At 42.3% G+C, this 18,186-nt stretch overlaps 1 protein-coding gene across 1 annotated transcript; it reads left to right on the top strand.

Moving 5' to 3' along the window:
• On the top strand, positions 1-17,815 carry LOC147057707 (tetraspanin-15). Its single transcript, XM_085910829.1, has 8 exons — positions 1-320; positions 8,106-8,291; positions 9,667-9,741; positions 9,853-9,948; positions 11,433-11,549; positions 14,208-14,258; positions 14,834-14,950; positions 16,663-17,815. Exons 1-8 carry the CDS (start codon positions 234-236, stop codon positions 16,996-16,998), a joined length of 1,065 nt encoding a protein of 354 aa, XP_085766955.1. The 5' UTR covers positions 1-233; the 3' UTR covers positions 16,999-17,815.
• The last annotated feature ends 371 nt before the right edge of the window (positions 17,816-18,186 follow it).

Below are 18,186 nucleotides of genomic sequence, written 5' to 3'. Positions count from 1 at the left end.
AGTCAAAACAAAGCGTATGGAAGCCGGTTGCTCGGAAGTAGTTTCGTTTCAATCGTCTGCGGAATGACATCTAATACATTTTGAAAAGAAGTAAAGAAACGCTCACTTCTTGAACATGTTGTTAGTGGTATAATTTGGTCCATTTATTTCTGTCATCGGTATTTAAGGAATTCGGGAACTAAACGAAAGGTAGTGAGCGTGCTACCTAGCTAGCTTTAACAACACAAGCGGCCATGCCTCCCTATTCTGAATTGAGGAAAAGCAATCACTTCTATTACTTCATCAAATTTACCCTGAATGTCTATTCGATGCTGTTTTCGGTAAGTTGTATTTATTCTTATTTAATTGACCTGCAATTAATAAAATAATGACGTTAAAGTGGGTCTTGAATTGTAAACGCGAACACCCAGAGACCCACCCAGACCTCGTTTAAGAATACCAGAATTTAAACTCTAGTCCGTAAATGCATCATTATGCCATTCAAGACAAATAATTGGATATGCTAAAACATTAGGATACATCAACACAATATTCGGCATACACTAATAATTATTACTGTCTCTCGTTTGGCCACACTTTTCAATTGTATGTCTGCTTTCTATGAAACCACAGACCCTATTTATAGGCGGGTTGAGTGCTGTAAGGCAGGTATAAAATGCTGTAATAGCGATGAAAGATGCTGTATTGAGTAGCAAATATGATCATGTTTCTCAAAACTCTATAATACGAATCAACAATAAGCATGTCGTTATGTATATTTACTCTTTGTTAATGTCAACTAAAGTTGCTACATTTTCTAATGGGATTTAGTACAGGGATGCAAGCTAGGTGCAAACATATGCCGTTTCACCACACATATTCCAACTGCAATCCCTTGCCTTTTGGAAAGGGGGAAAACGTTTAAATATAATTTATTGCCGGGTAATGCACAGTATGGACAGCATACAAAGTTGATGCTCGTGGAATGTTGTGTCGTAGCTTCACACATCGTTCACCGCCTATTGAACAGCATGGTGGTGCAGGGCGTAGTACCCCCTTAAAGGAATCAATTATTGTTCTGCCGATACAAAAATGACAGCGGCACATGCATGCGTTTACTAACAGTAACAAACGATTTAGGTATTTACACACTAGCTATCTCATACTAATAAACATGAGCTACTGTGTAATAACACATCATGCAACGATTAGGCCGAGTGGTGTTATATTTTACAATTGTGTTACAAGTTTGTTCAATAAGATTAGTGTTGCAGGCCACAACATCAGGGGTGAACACACTAGTGCAGGGGTCTTTTGCTAAAAGATCTCTAAATCAAAAATATGCCTTTTTGAATGTAACACTTTTATTGCTCGGGTTGTGAATGTTTAACTAGACAGTGTACTTATTGTGTTGAATTTCATTGCATTGTAGAGACGTCTGACTAAATATCTCCCCCTGTTTGCTTAACTATTTAAGAGGCAAGCATTTTCCCAAAAGACAAACTCTAGAGTAATGTTTCGCAACTTTTTTTCATTCAAGGAACACATTTATTCAGAAAATCACACACCACCAACACAAATCTTAAAAATGTGCATGTTCTACATCAAAATTTGTTATAGAGTTCGTTGGGGAAAAAAAGTAGATGCTTTTAATTGTATTTCTTTTTTCTGATGTAAGTGAAAGTTTTTAAACAATTAGACAGTGCCAGGAATGAACTTTTGAAACCGATTGTGATTAAAATCCAAAAGAATGAACAGTGTTTACTGTTTCAGACTAGCTCCATGAACTTTGTGACAATAAAAATAAAGTCACCTTTCAAGACCCGCTGCTGTTCTGGTAGCAGCTGAGTGGTTATCACAGTGAAGGTGGCACGACTTGTCTGTGTTCTTTATGTTAGTGTAAAATGCACAATAAATCCAGGTTTTACTGTCGAACTACATTTCCGTCAGTCTACAAACGCACCACGGCCGTCACTGGTATTGATCGCACACGGCAGTTGATCCACACAGATCAACTGAACATGTGCCGATGCACACGGATCAGAACGACACAACAGGAAAAGTCAAGATTCTCAGATTAACCATGCACGATTAACAAGTGGCTGACGAGGTGTTCGGACACCAATTGACACCGGCCGCGATGCATGACTTGTACTTGCCTGAAAATCTGCACCCGCGAGACTGAAGATTTGAATTCCCGCCATAACAACTGTGTTTATAGGCAGCTACTTGTAAGCAATAGCCACACTTGCCTTTTGTTCATATTGATGCGCGCTTGGACATTATTTACGGTACTTTAGCTCTTCTACCATGGGTAAGTATGTTGTGTGTTTAAATGGGGTTATTTTTAATTCATTTCATGTTTGATTTTTGTCTTTCAAATGTCCGACTCTTATCAAGCTATGAAGTTACCTGGTTTCCCAAAACAGCACACTTTGATGTGTAATGTTTGTGAATAAATAAAAAACAAGTTTGTATCTTCTTCATGTTTGGTGGCAGATACACGCTGCCTACAACATGCAAATGCCAGGGTTTGCGTTGTGATTTTTTTTTTGTTTATAAAAAATATTTCATCAGACATTTTCTATCGATTGCCTATCAATCACGATACATATTGATATTGAATAATTGCTCAGCCTTACCCTATATCTTGGAAGAAGCTGAGCCAAAAGGCAAAGATCTCGATTTACCATTCTACATTCCTACCCTCACCTATGGTCATGAGCTGTGGGCCGTGACCGAAAGAGCAGGATCCCGGGTACAAGCGGCTGAAATGAGTTTCCTCTGCAGGGTTTGTGGGCTCTCCCATCGAGATAGGGTGAGAAGCTCTGTCATTCGAGAGGGACTTGGAGTTGTGCTGCTGCTCCTCCACCATGAGCCAGATGAGGTGGCTTGGGCATCTTATTAGGATGCCTTCTGGACGCCTCCCCAATGAGGTGTTCCGGGGAGTCTCACCGGCAGGAGACCTTGGGGATGACCCAGGACGTGCAGGATCATTAATTCTTGACTGTGTATTAATATGGTTGAAAATAATTGTAGTCATCAAAAGGCTCCTATTTATGACAGTGACAGGCAGAAAAATCAAATGTTCTTCTGTTGGATGGTAGAAAGTACCATCAGCCCGTGTATCCAACTGTTGCCGTTCATCCCAGAGAATGCATTGAGCTTGGCCGAGCCCCATGAGTGCACGCCCGACCTCCAGGTCCCTGTTTACGAGCCTAACCTCGAGGCAACCCGCGTACGTGCTAGGAGAAATTCCATTAATGGTTCATCATTGGGATCTTTTGAACCGTGCTTTCTCTGGTCTCACAGCTCTAGACCTGTTTTCCGCGGGTGACCCTTCAAGGGGCATCAACTTAGCTCCGAACATAATTGGGAGACACAAACACCTCTACCACAATAGAGTGGCAGCTCCTTGAGGATAGTACATAAATAAATAAAGATTATCTCATTACCTATATTTTGCCCAACTTCTTCAGCTGATAATGTACCTCATTATCGTGCATCTACACAAGATTACTAAAAAGGGCTTCCTGAACAAATGGACGCAATGCATTTGCATGATAATTATCTCCTTTTACAAAGCTGGCTCATGGCAGAAATATGGCACAATTGTTACACCCTTCCATTACAGTTAAACCTGTTAGACTTAAACTAGTGTAAAATGTTATTGTCCTTGGAGACCAACAGTGTTGGTGGTAATGTGTGGGTGTGTGAAAGAATATTACAAAGAGGAGGAGTTCAATGTCACCTTTACATGTGTGACAGAATCGTACATTTAATTTAATATCAATTCCATTAACAAATTACTTCTGTGAGCCATCACCTTAACATGGTGGACGAGCATGTGTATCCCAATCATCCTAGTAGCTAAGTTGTCTGGGGCTTTATTCCCCAGGGTCACATTTGGTAAACCGGTCCTAGATAAGGGACCAGGCAAGTGATCACCATGATGAATAAAATAACCACCTTTCCAGATGGGGTCACCTGGGTATCACTTTGGAGCCAGGTCCGTAGGTGAGTTTCAAAGGCAAATGTCTGGCCTAGCTAGGTCTGAAAGGACTTCTCATGGTCTCACCTGCTGTGATGAAGTGGACATAGGGGTCAGTTGCAATGTGAGTTGGGCATTGGATAAAGGCAGGGACCTTGACAGTTCATTCCGGAACTACAGAAGCTGGCTCTAGGGACGCACAGTGTTACCTCCCTGGAAAGCAAGGAGCCCCAAGCTGGGGAAGAGACGTTCCAACTAGACATGCTAGGTGGTGGATCAGAGGGTATCCTCCACCTGTCTTCGAGTGAGGGAACGTGTCCCTCTTGTTAAGGTTTGGACAATTTCAGGAAAAGATTGGCAAAAAATATCATGTGGTGGGTATTAAAAGAGGCATGTTGTCATTCTACCATGTCAAAGTTGTCACATGTTAATGTCTGAAAGACCTTCTAAATGAAGTGACGTTAACATCTGTCATGATGTTTGAAGTTAATTGCTGGGAATATTGCAAAGACGTGAGAACTACTGATGTCGTACTCACATACACCGTATACCCTTTCAATATTTCTGTTTTTGTTGTTTTTTGTGTGTTTTTTTTTTTTGTGTGGCTCTACGTAAACTTTATGTAACATGAAGTGTTACTGTAATAGACTTAAATACACATGCACAAGGAGGCAGTGTGAGCCAAGCGTTAAACAGTAGTCTTTGGTGTCAAAGTCACGGATGCCCCATGTTGTTTCAACTGTTATTGTATGTTTTCTCCATCGTACATCATAAACGTCAAGACAGTAAAAGCATAAAGTTGCTGTGAATACATCTAAATGTTTGTCTTAATAAGTGACAATCCAGCTTTATTACTCTAACTGTGATAAATTGGATGCACAATTATCCATCCATCTTCTTCCGCTTATCTGGGGTCGGGTCGCAGGGGGAGCAGCTTTAGGAGGGACTCCCAGACTTCCCTCTCCCCAGCCACTTCATCTAGCTCATCCCGGGGGATCCCAAGATGTTCCCAGGCCAGCTGAGAGACATAGTCTTTCCAGCGCATCCTGGGTCGTCCACGGGGTCTCCTACCAGTGTGACGAGGCGTCCAGGATGCATCCTGATGAGATGCCCGAGCCACCTCATCTGGCTCCTCTCAACATGGAGGAGCAGCGACTCTACTCCGAGTCTCTCTCGGATGACCGAGCTTCTCACTTTATCTCTAAGGGAGAGCCTGGACACCCTGCGGAGGAAACTCATTTTGGCCGCTTGTATCCTGGATCTCGTTCTTTCAGTCACGACTCATAGCTCGTGACCATAGGTGAGCATAGATTGACCGGTAAATTGAGAGCTTTGCCTTTTGGCTCAGCTCTCTCTTCACCACGACAGACCGGTACAGAGTCCGCATTATTGCCAACGCTGCACCGATCCGCCTGTCGATCTCGCGCTCCAAGATACTTGAACTCCTCCACTTGGGGCAGGATCTCATCCCCGATCCGGAGAGGGCATTCCACCCTTTTCCGACCGAGGACCATGGACTCGGATTTAGAGGTGCTGACCCTCATCTCGACCGCTTCACACTCGGCTGTGAACTGCTCCAGTAAGAGCTGGAGATCACGGGTTGAGAAGCCAACAGCACCACGTCGTCTGCAAAAAGTCCCCAAACAGGACACCCTCAATGCCTCGGCTGCGCCTAGAAATTCTGTCCATAAAGGTTATGATCAAAATTGGTGACAAAGGGTGGAGTCCAACCTTCACTGGGAACGAATCCGACTTACTGCCTGAAATGAGGACCAAGCTCTGGCATTGGTGATACAGGGACCGAACCGCCCTTATCAGTTGGCTCGGCACCCTATACTGCCAAAGCACCCTCCACAGAGCATCCCGAGGGACACGGTCGAACGCCTTCTCCAAGTCCACAAAACACGTGGACTGGTTGAGCGAACTCCCATGCCCCCTCGAGGATCTGCCGAGGGTATAGAGCTGGTCCACTGTTCCACGGCCAGGATGAAAGCCACACTGCTCCTCCTTAATCCGAGGTTCGACCTCCCAACGGACCCTCCTCTCCAGCACTCCTGAATAGGCCTTACCAGGGTGGTTGAGGAATGTGATTCCTCTGTAGTTGGAACACACCCTCCGGTCCCCCTTCTTAAAGAGGGGAACCACCACCCCAGTGTGCCAATCCAGAGGTACTGTCCCCGATGTCCACGCGATGCCCATGCGATGCTGCAGAGGCGTGTCTGCCAGGACAGTCCCACAACATCCAGAGCCTTTAAAAACTCCAGGCGGCTCTCATCCACCCATGGGGCCTTGCCCTCGAGGCGTTTTTTAACCACCTCAGTGACTTCGACCCCAGAGATCGGAGAGTCCACAGAGTCTCCAGGCCCTGCTTCCACAATGGAAGGCGTGTTGGTGGAATTGAGGAGGTCTTCGAAGTATTCTCCCCACCGACTCACGACGTCCCGAGTCGAGGTCAGCAGCACGCCATCTCCACTGTAAACAGTGTTTAGGGTGCACTGCTTCCCCCTCCTGAGACGTCGGATGGTGGACCAAGTGCACACATGGACACCCTTATGTTTGAACATAGTGTTCATTATTGAAAATCTGTGTCGAGCACAGAAGTCCAATATTAGAACACCGCTCAGGTTCAGCTCGAGGGGGGGGGGGAGGAGTTCCTCCCAATCACGCCCTTCCAGAGCTCACTGTCATTGCCCACGTGTGCGTTAAAGTCACCCAGTAGAACGATAGTCCCCGAAAGGAGCACTCTCCAGCACTTCCTCTAAGGACCCCAAAAAGGGTGGGTACTCCGAGTTGCTGTTCGGTGCATAGGCACAAACAACAGTCAGGACCCGGCGCCCAGCCGGGGGGCAATAAGTATGCCCACACCTGCTCGACGCCTCTCACCGTGAGCAACTCCAGAGTGGAAGAGAGTCCAGCCCCTCTCGAGAGGGCTTGTACCAGAGCTATGTATGGAAGCAAGTCCGACTATCTCCATTTCTGCCTCACACACCAGCCCGGGCTCCTTTCCAGTCAGAGAGGTGACATTCCATGTCTCAAGAGCCAGCTTCTGCAGCCGTGCATCGGACCGCTAAGGACCCTGCCTTTGGCCGCTGCCCAGCTTGCTTTGCACCCGACCCCTTTGGCCCCTCCTACAGGTGTTGAGCCCATGGAAAAGGGGACCCACGTTTTCTTTTCGGGCTGAACCCAGCCGGGCCCCATGGGCGAAGGACCGGCCACCAGGCAATCGCCTTCAAGCCCCATCTCCAGGCCTGGCTCCAGAGGGGGGCCCCAGTGATCCGCGTCCGGGCGAGGGAAAACTAGGTCTATATATTTTATTCATTAGAAGGAGTCTTCTGAGCCATGCTTTGGCTGGCCCCTCACCTAGGACCCTTTTGCCATGGGTGACCCTACCAGGGACATGAAGCCCCAGACAACATGGCTCCTAGGATCATAGGGGCATGCAAACCCCTCCACCACGATAAGGTGGCGACTCACGGAGAGGACAATTATTATTATTATTATTTTTTAGCCAGCGTTATTTTGATAATCTTCACGTTACAGTATGTTTATGACATGGCATCTCCTTAGCTTATGTTTCATTTAAGACTTGAGTTCCAAATGTCACGTGTTTGCCTCGTAATCGAAGGGTTGGGTGGAATCTCTCTTTGAACCTTCCAACGTGGCATCTGCACCTTCTCTCTTTGGATGTGTGGGTTTTCTCCAGATGCTTCAGTTCCAACATTCCAAAAACATGCACTCTTGCTTGCATATTACAATGCATGAGAAACCTAAGCCGAAAGGTTGACTGTACATGTCGCCAGGCAATCACATGGTACTCACAGAAACAGCGAAGCATTCAAATTAAAGTCAGCCCATATGATCAAGCATTTCCATTTTAATTTATGTTAGGTCGGAATTTTTGTTAGCATTAAAGTTCCTTTCCACAGTCAATTGTTTTTGACAAAAACTGTATTTCTTTGTATTTTTTCAATTGCGTGGGTATAAAATGCTGAGATGCATCACTGTTTGACTGCTAAATTACATACAGAGACAGCAATACTTTTTCAAAGATAAAATAAGTTCTTGCTGCAATCCTTACAGCACATTGTAGAATAATTCTTGAAAGTATGACAAAAACACTCTTCTTTTTGTCCAGCTGGTGGGTCTCTGTGTGCTCTGTGTGGGGGTGTACGCCGAGGTGGAAAGGCAGAAAAACCGAACACTGGAGGGTCTCTTCCTGGCTCCTGCAGTGGTGCTGATCCTACTGGGTCTGGTAATGTTCACAGTCTCACTTGTGGGCATGGTTGGCTCCCTCAGAGACAACAAAACCCTACTGCACATGGTAAGAATGTTAAAAATAAATCATATGTCTTTTCTATTGCACAGTTATAAGCAGAGATTTAGAGCCACTCACCACAGGCAAAGACATCATTACAAATAGTACAGTCAAACCTCTACATATGAATTTAATTAGTTCCAGGACCTACTTCACATGTTGAAATAGTTATATGTTGGATCAAATATTCCCATAAGAATACACTGTAATTCGTTGAATTTGTTCCACAGCAAAAAACAACAACAATGACCCCTTAAATACTGCAGCTAATTACACATAGCAATAAAACAAATGCATTATACCAGAGCGATGTAAAAAATAAATAAATTACAAAAATAATGATAAAAACGGGTTTTGATTGTCACTGTATCTTAGAGACACATCGAAATACATACGTTCCGTAACTTATGGTATTTGAAGTTCATACTAAATTAGCTTATTTATTTTTTGTTTTATATATTTTTTCTCTATTTTTCAGTTTTTGTTTTTATCCAACTTTCATAACCTTAACACAATATACGGCATTGGCCTTCTCACACATGATCGTTTCAGTGATCGTTTTGCTAGCAATCACCTTGTCCTTACAAGCAAAAGGCATTCCATCTCTTCCAGGGCAGGGCTGCGACGTTTACAAATGATGATGATCCTCTTGGATGGCTTGACCGCTTTGAAGGTTTCCTTCTGCTTAATGATCATCGAAATTATTGACACGTTTTTATGGCCATATTGTTTTGCAAGATCACTCACACGCACTCCACGCTCATGTTTTCTTATTATTCCTTGTATTAATTGCAAGGAAATCATCACCTTCCTTTTTTCACCACTACTATCCTTTGCGTTAGCCCTCTTGGGACGCTAACTGATGACATCCCATTGTGCCGCCGTCTAGCAGGCTAACCATGATGACTTCATATGTTGAGAATTACTTTGGTTGTTGAATGAAATATTTGATCAAGTTTCACATCGTATGTTGGAAAATTCTTATGTTTAAGCGATCGCATGTAGAGGTTTGACTATACTATTACTACCGCTAATGCAAAATCACAAATGTCAAAATGCAGTAGATGTAGCATTAAAAAACAAGATGCAATTTGAATTGTCAGTTTACCAATTGTGAGCCTGCACTCATCTAAAATGCAAGAGCCATATCAAAAATCCTACAGTGTCAGTTTTAAAGTTTCAAATGCAAATTAAAGCCACAATAATGAACATATTATTTAATGTCGCTGACAATTTCAGTGAGCTTTTTTTTTTTTTCAAATTATGTAGCTCCTGCTGGATCTCGTTCGATTGCACAGGTGTACCTTGTTGCGAGTATGTGTTGAATGTAAGTTTGCACAGTGATGTTCCATGTACTAATGCTTGTTCTGTGCCTCCACAGTTCCTCTGCGTTCTCTGTGTGTTGCTTCTTCTCCAGGCTGTCGCCCTCATTATCGCTCTCATTTTTGAGAAGAAGGTAAACTGGTGGCAGCGAGTCTGATTATCACATCTCTTCACAATGAGCTCACGATGGCTTTTTGTCATTGGTCATCATTCACTGACCTTTTCACGGTGCCATTGGTTCCAGACGTCTTCCCTGTTTCAAAGCAGCATACGAGAGGGAATCAAACACTACTACGACGACCTGGACTTCAAAAACATCTTGGATTACGTGCAAGAAAAGGTATATGGAAATCTGGATTTACTGTATGAAAGTAAATGATGAACATGGGAGTGATATATGACTGAGCGCATATTGAAGGGCATGTTTTCAATGCATTTTACTGAACTAGACTGAGACTATACAGTACAATGAAAAGCAGCATCAGAGAATTGTCTTGTTTCCAGTGTTGCTTTGAAAAGTTTTGAGTTTATTATTATTTTTAATCAATTTTACTCAAAGTTTATACTGCACACCCTGCTACTTGAGCGCTCACCAGTGAAAACGAATCCTCAGGTAAAATTTCAAAATGACTGCACCCTCTAATATCATCCATATTTCTCATTTATACAACTCACATTGGGGCATATCCTCCCGTTTGCATTTAAGTCAGTGCTTTTTGTGCACTTTCAAGGCTCAGTGATTCATCCATCTAGGATTCTGGCACACCCATTGTGCATAACTTGGAAATATGTGCGCAACCACCAAAGAGGTGTGATTTGGTAAAGTGTGAGGTTAATCCTAATTTCCAGATTGTGGGGTTTTCATGAGACATAAGAATTCCATAGAGATCTATTTAGAAAACATGTAACACTTTAATTGCAAAATTAACTTTCGTAAGGCTCATCCACGGGGCACCGTGTGCATGACTCACCCACATTTGCAGCTCATCCACAGGCTACTTTTAATGAGGGTGTGCTTTTGCATTCACTTTGTAATGAATTCAATGCAAGCAATTTAAAAAGGCTACTGTGGTCGTAGCAGAAAGCTTAAAAGACTGTACAAACTATGAGTTGTCCAGGTTGCCAACCAACGCACTACACAAGTACCCCGACCGAACCTATTGTTTGTGACTGGAAGCCCCATTAGCATGTAGAAATGCTTCTCAAAAGTGAAGAAAAAAGTAAGAATGCGCTAATTCTGTTTTTTCTCAATTTAATATGATGTCCGCTCGGGGCCATCATTGTGATGTAGTAGGAACGCAGACAGTCGTTGGAAAGTCACAGCATTTATAGAACAGGTGTGCCATCACAGCTTCATCCGCACTTGACACAAATCAACCGAGTCATCCGGTGATAATGACATCAGTAGCTATGAAATGACTCGTGCAATATGATATTTTCCTTGTAGGGACGACTTCAATTCTCATAAATGATATGAGGGGTCATTTAGCCACAAAGAGTATGAGTTTTATGGTTTAATAACTAAAAACATTTGATAAGTCATTTTAGTGTGGGATTTACTATCCATCTTACGTTTTCTGTTGGAGCATTAAACACTGAAATGGTATCGGTGCAATTAATGCTTCACAGCAACCTGGCAATGCTATGTATACAGCTAGAGAGTTGTCCTTCAGTATTTGAGAGAGGTCTGAGCCAATAGATTGATTTAATCATTTATTCCATTAAAATATAATTTGCCATCACACACAGAGCAATTTGATTTTAAAAATCGGAGGCATGAAGAAGTCAGTCTAACAAAATTGTTGTTTGTTCTGTTTGGTCCAGTTTTCATGTTGCGGAGGAGATGAATATAAGGACTGGGGAGTCAACCAATACCACTTCTGTAATGGTACAGGTCCACTCGCGTGTGGGGTTCCATACACCTGCTGCGTCCGCCGTGAGGTGAGTGCTACTCCTACGTCAAATGGCCACAGGGTTGGATATTTTGGAATGAGAAAATATGCCTCACAAGTCACACACAAAAACTGCATGAAAACACACACAATGTCAGCACGTCCCATGAGATTCCACTGGTGAGCATTGAAAAAATAACTGACTCCTTCATTATAAAACCCAGCACACAGGAGACGCCATTGGCGCTCGTTGCCGTCACCATTGGTGCCGTGTGAGGTTTTTTTTTTCTTGAGGTTGGCGCAAAGTAGCAAACATGCTGGATACTGGTCGCTCAAAAAATATACAAAGAGCGGGTGGCGCCGAGGGCTGATGGCAACAAGCACCCATGATGACGAGTGCCAATGGTGCCTTGTGTGAGCTGGGCTTTAAGAGGAGAAATATGACAGTGACGCTAGAAAGGGACAAGTAGGTGGTTTCTACGCCTCTGCAGATCAGTACAGTATTTATTATACTAAAAGACAAAAGCGCTTCAATGCAAACATCAATCTTTTTGCATAACTCGCCATCTGCCCTGTCAGGTTTGGTCTTGTACGTCTGTAAGCTAGATGGTTGGGTTGGTAGAGGCAACCATGTCTGGGCATAACCTAAAAATATTCTTATTATGTATAATAATAACATTATTGTATGATTATTGAGGTGAAATGATTAATCAATAACTTAATTAATCAAGTATTTTTGATCATCAATATAATGTTTAGATTTGGTTTTTAAATTTAAAAGTGTACAGATGCTCAGAATGTCAGCTTCTTCTTCCTCTTCTGAAGATCCAAACTTGTCTCTAATTTTCAACTGGGCCTAAGGTTCTAGTTTGGGGGAAAGAGCAGATGGCCTTTTCTGAGTTCAACAATTTACGTACGTTATAATAATGTTTAATGATTCAGAAATGTAATAGTCAATTATGATGGGTCTATGGTTTTTCAGGCTAGTCAAGGCTAAAACATGTCAGTGGAAATAGAAAGCTGGCGCTTTAATTTGCTAATCACAGCTTGACCTGCCATTACGAATAGTGCTAAATGCCCATCAGTCTCCAGAATGCAATATGGCTCCGCTGCACTAGTCATGGTATCACGAACTGATCCTTTGTCAAGTTGCGAGGAACCAAATATACTGAGCCTCGATTTTACACACTTCGATTCCGCACGACTATCTGTCTAAGGCGGTTTGGTCATGGACCCCAATTCTTTTTATCATAGATACATTTTCAAGTAGTATTTTAAATGAATGATATAACGACCGGACAACGCTAAAGCGATAGTGATTTGATAAATATCTGTGACAAACTTAAAGGTGTTTGAAAAAAGAAGTCATGCTGTTTGATTTTTATGGCTGCTTTATTACAGTGTTATGGATATCTAGGATTGTTTTTGCTTTGGAAAAGGGGAAATTCACGGCAGCACCTCAACCACACAGTCACTCATATGTCAAAGAGCGAGGCCGGACACAGTAGTAGAATAAGTGGCTGCTTTATTCTCTCTTCCATCCAATTCACATGGCATCAAAATGACTTACTCAATCCGCCTGATTTTGTCATCTGCGTATGGCTTCTCAAAAGAAAATGTCAATAGGCTTCAATGTGTGTGGAGAATTCATGGTGATGGACGGCAAACTGACCCATTTGGCTGCCTAACAACATGCCTGACCTAAATGAACGTAACAAGGACCCATTTGGCTGCCTAAAAACACACCTTTCTAAAAAACCAAGACTTTCTATACAGCGCGCTTTCGGGCTTAACACGATTACCAAATTCTGGACACCAAAGTCTGTGTAAAATCGAGATTTAGCTGTATTGATACATACAATATTGATGACGAAAGGTTCAGGGTAAGAAAGTTATACATTGTGTGTGTACTGCAAGCCTCAACAAATTAGGTATGCTCTCTGTAATGTAATTTTCTACCAAGGTCACTGTCAACTTAATGTTACGATACCATCCATCCATCCATTTTCTGAACTGCTTAGTCCCCACGGGGGTCGCGGGCGTGCTGGAGCCTATCCCAGCCGTCATCGGGCAGTAGTTGTTACCATTTGTTGAAATATTCACATCCTCAATTGATATGATACACACCATGATTGTCCTCATATTGGTTAGGACTTTTTTTTTTCTCCTTCACTTTATTTCCCATTGGTGAAGACAGCAGCAAAATAGCTTCTACTTTATCACTGCAAAAAGAGACTTTAATTATTTCCAAGTCCATATCGTATAGACAGACGTGTTTTGGTATATAACCTTCATTTCACTCTTCAAATGAAGCGGTAATGCCCTTGAGGGGCATCTCTGTGCGCTCAATGACTAATATCATCCTTGTTCCTCCCCTCAAAGCGCTGATATGGACTTTGGAAGTGGTGCAACTATGCTGATGCAATAAGGAACAGTTGCCCTGTCTGACACTCACAAGTTCGGACACATTGAAGCGTTTATTAGAGAGGTGGAACATGGGCCAAATTGCCATCATTATCGGTTCTTAGCTATCACGGCTGCTGTTTTCTATCACACAAGTTGATGCTCTAGCAAGCAGGTGACATGGGCGCCCAACCTCTCTCCATTCCCCCACAACCCCCGAGTAAGAGTAGCATGCCACTGATGCATTATGTCCCCACATTTTGTGTCTGGTTTCAGACTCACTCATTGTGGGCTTTTTCCACAGGTAGGAGAGGTCATTAACACCTTGTGCGGTTCCAAGGCTCTGGATAGGCAGGTATGTGCAATTGGAGATATTTGTTTCGATTGTGCACATGTTCCATTGCAGTATTGTGTGGTTTCCATTAAGGATGTTTGCTCTTCACAGTTAATGAAGGACATTGACACAATAGTTTGGTTACGGGAACGCAATGGATGTGAGTAGAGGTGGGAGAGACAAGCAATGTTTACTGGAATACATCCAATTCTATTTAGGCAAGAATGATTTTAATTTGTTAGTGTTGCTGCTTTCTCAAACACGTTTTAGAATACCTCTTTCTAAACTGCCATGTAATTTTCATGTGAAATCTGACAATTTGAAAATATGGTAAATCTATTAGAAAAAAAGGCTTAGAAATTTGTCAAGAACATCTCTGTTTTTGGTTTTGAGGTCACAGCAGTTTTCATGTCAGTTGATATTAAACATTTTAAAACTGTGTGTGTGTGGAGGGATGCATGAAGGATCTTTTAAAGAATACCCTTTTTGAGTTGTGCACCTCGCAGTTTAATCTAATACCTTTTTTGAGTTGTGCACTTCGCAGTTTAATTTTAATTAAAAAAGAATTATACTCTTGTCTTTTTGCTGTGCATCAGCGTGAAAGCCTGCATGAGGAGATTCACGTGCGAGGCTGCATCCACGCAGTCAACCTTTGGATGAGTGACAACATTGGAATAACTGTCGCACTCTGCTGTGCCATCGGGTTGCCACAGGTAACTTCAAAGTCAAGGCCCCAATAGTCCAAAGCTTTTTGTTTGTTTGTTGCGGAAGTCCTTTATGTTGCAAAGTTGATGGAAGGTTGTTTTCTTCCACATGGTGCCTGCTTCTTTGAAAATTGAAAAAAGTGTTGAAATATTTGCACTTAGATCTGATCACTGCAAGAAAACTCTTTCCCCCCTCTTCTACATTACCTTTTCATTTATTATTTGCCTTGTACTTCGATGCCACCGTAATAAATGCAAATCAGAAATGAACAGACATGAGTGAAACCCCGATGAAACAGTTTCTGTTAAACAAAGCTTGTCTAATTTCTTATTCAGTTTGTCTTGAGGTTATACAGTGGCTATAAAAGGTCTACCGTATTTTTCGGACTAAAAGTCACTCCGGCATATAAGTCGCACCAGCCATAAAATGCACAATAAAGTGAAAAAAAAAACATATAAGTCGCACCAGAGTATAAGTCGCACTTTTGGGGCAAATTTATTTGTCAAAATCCAACACCAAGAACAGACATGAACCAGCAACAACAGGCTAAATGATACGGTATGCTAACATGACATATACACAAACGAGGAGCTGAGAATGGGCCTAACGTAACATTCAGAGTTATTCAAATAACTATTACATAAATAACACGTTTATCAAACCATCTGTGTCACTCCAATTCATTAAATCCATCGATCGTCCTTTATGTAAACAATGCCGCGTATGCGCCGGATATGCGCCGCTGACGTCGGACTCGTCGTGAGTTGCAGTTCTAATTATTCCACAGACCCATATAATGGTATATATTATATGGTATGGTATATATATAAGTATATATCAAATCATCATCATCATAGCTTGTCACGCCAAACAGCCAACCATTCTAGGGTGTTCTGATTCACATTCTCGGAGGATATACTCGACGGTCTGGGCGCCCTCTTCACCATGTTATATATCAAATAACTATCATATAACAACAATATTATCAAACCATCTGTGTCACTCCAAATCATTAAATCCACCGATCAAATTCCTCGTCCTTTATGTCAACAACACCGCGCGTGCACCGCACAGATCTGGTATATAACCATATTGTAGCATTAACAAAGTACCAGAAAAGACCTGGGTTTGGTAAACCGGCTCTTTATTTCACAAATAAAGAGTTCAACATACGAGCCAACACACAGTGTGTGCTCTAACAAAGCGTCCCGGATTGCTCTTCCCGTCTCCTCCCCCCTGCTGCCTTCACGGTCTCCCTAGGCAATCGGAAACTATTGAACTTCAAGTTTTTACACTAATTAAACTATATATATCAAATAACTAGAACATAAATGACAATTCATGTCACTCCAAATCATTAAATCCATCGAAATCTTCGTCCTCTGTGTCAATCTCTGTCCTCTGTGTTATAAACAACTCCTGACTCCGGAAGTCAGTGAATGGGACTCATTGTCAGTGGCGGCTCCAATTATTCCACAGCCCTAGTGCGCCCTTATGCGATTTAAAGTGAAAATAACATGTGAATTGATCAACTATACTACTAAGTAGGTAATGTGTTAATGATCAAGTAATAATGTGTTCATAATTTCACATATAAGTCGCACCCTCCGCCAAACTATGAAAAAAACTGCGACTTGTAGTCCGGAAAATATGGTATATGTATAGGCTACGGTATGTCATGCCTGTGTTTGTTTGAACCTGTGTGCGTGTCTCCCTGCAGCTGCTTGGCATCATCCTGAGCTGTGTCTTCTGGAACCTTCTGGTTGAAATGAGCGAATCTGTTGACATGGTGGACTTCAAGCTGAAGAAGCTCGAGTTCAAATACAGTGAGCTTGACCTGGCCGGTGCCGGCTGGTGTATGTGTTTGCCGAGGGACGGCGGCTACTTGCCCGTTCCAGCTTCAGAGCCCGAACTAGACCCCATTGACATTCACCTGCGGAAGTTGAAGAAGCAACCGCCTCGCACGCACGCTCAGCTCCGAGAACTTCAACAGTCCAGGTCGGCCACTGGGCTGGACGAGGTAGACATAGGCCGCAAGCTTAAAAGGGAACACTGAAAGGTCTTGTCACCCTTCTTGCCTTCTCGGCGACATTGTCATTGTTTCATTTTTGTTTGATTTGTGTTTGCACTACTTAATGGTTGAACCTCTGCTGATGGATTTAGGGAATATGCTCAGCCAAAGGGATCCAAAATACTTTGCCACTTTGAGTGTTCTGTTTACTAGAAATTCAGTGAACAAACTAACTGCAGCATCAGGTTTTTTTGTGTCTTGTTTATGGTGTTCATTAGTATATGATTCTCAAATTTTAATTTGATTTTACCTTTGAACTTGAGCTACATCTTGTATTGAAGCTTACCTCAGGCTGTTTCAAAGAGCCCAATTGTGAAGAGGATGAATCTTGTACCTTGTGTAAAAATTTATTGTAGAATAATGGAAGATTTTCAGTGTCGTGAAAATAGGACTAGCCCGTATGTCATGCATTTGTGACAAATGTGTACAGGTTGCTTCAAAAAAATTGTTTGAGTCTCAGTTGGATTTGTGTAGTCAGTGTACACTGTAAAACTGATAGTTGTGGAATAATAATGGAATGCATGTTTTGTACTGTGTATGAATTAGATTATTCGTAAAGTGAGCTTTCAATAAGGAGGTTGGTGTTTTACACATTTTTTAAAAATAGTTTTTGTTATTTCCATCATTTAAGGGACAACAAAAAGGAAAACACAGGCGAGGCTGCGACTCTTATATAACAGCTGTACAGCTGTTTGACAGTTGAGTGTTTTAAGCTTATACAGTGTCCGACCACTGGAGTTTCCCTCCAACTCCTGCCTTGTACCAACACTACTGCTCTTGTTAATAAACTGGAATTTATCTACTAATTGTATGAGTTCATTCCATTATATATAAACTAAGTTTACAACTACAAATTAATACTAATTTATGAAGGAACAAACCCATTACTATTTGGGACTAATCCGTTGAATATGATGGGCAAAATAATAAAGGATTGCAGTGAAAGTGTACTTCTCCGCTTGGGGTTTTCACTCAGGACCTTTATTTACCCAGCGACTGCATATTTTAAGGAGGCTTTTGTAAAATCCTTGTATCAAGGTGGGCAGAGTATTCATTCCCGGATTTCCAGAATGGCACAATCATTAATGCAGCACATTAGGAGGCTGAGCCGGAGAAATCCGTGCCTATTGGTTTACACACTTCATCTGCCACACCAACAAGTACCAATGTGAT

Source organism: Syngnathus leptorhynchus, chromosome 4 (genome assembly GCF_054491065.1).
Source record: "Syngnathus leptorhynchus isolate UIUO chromosome 4, UIUO_Slep, whole genome shotgun sequence".
Classification (NCBI taxonomy): Eukaryota; Metazoa; Chordata; class Actinopteri; order Syngnathiformes; family Syngnathidae; genus Syngnathus; species Syngnathus leptorhynchus.
The sequence above is the reverse complement of the archived record's forward strand: the minus strand, read 5'-3'. Positions and strand labels throughout refer to the sequence as shown.

What these genes read in the sequence shown, in the direction of transcription:
- LOC147057707 (XM_085910829.1), top strand. Translation starts at nt 234, where the DNA reads ATGCCTCCCTATTCTGAATTGAGGAAAAGCAATCACTTCTATTACTTC. An exon ending in ACAAAACCCTACTGCACATG is followed by an intron (nt 8,292 to 9,666) that starts GTAAGAATGTTA and finishes GTGCCTCCACAG; the next exon opens with TTCCTCTGCGTTCTCTGTGT. An exon ending in GTGCCATCGGGTTGCCACAG is followed by an intron (nt 14,951 to 16,662) that starts GTAACTTCAAAG and finishes GTCTCCCTGCAG; the next exon opens with CTGCTTGGCATCATCCTGAG.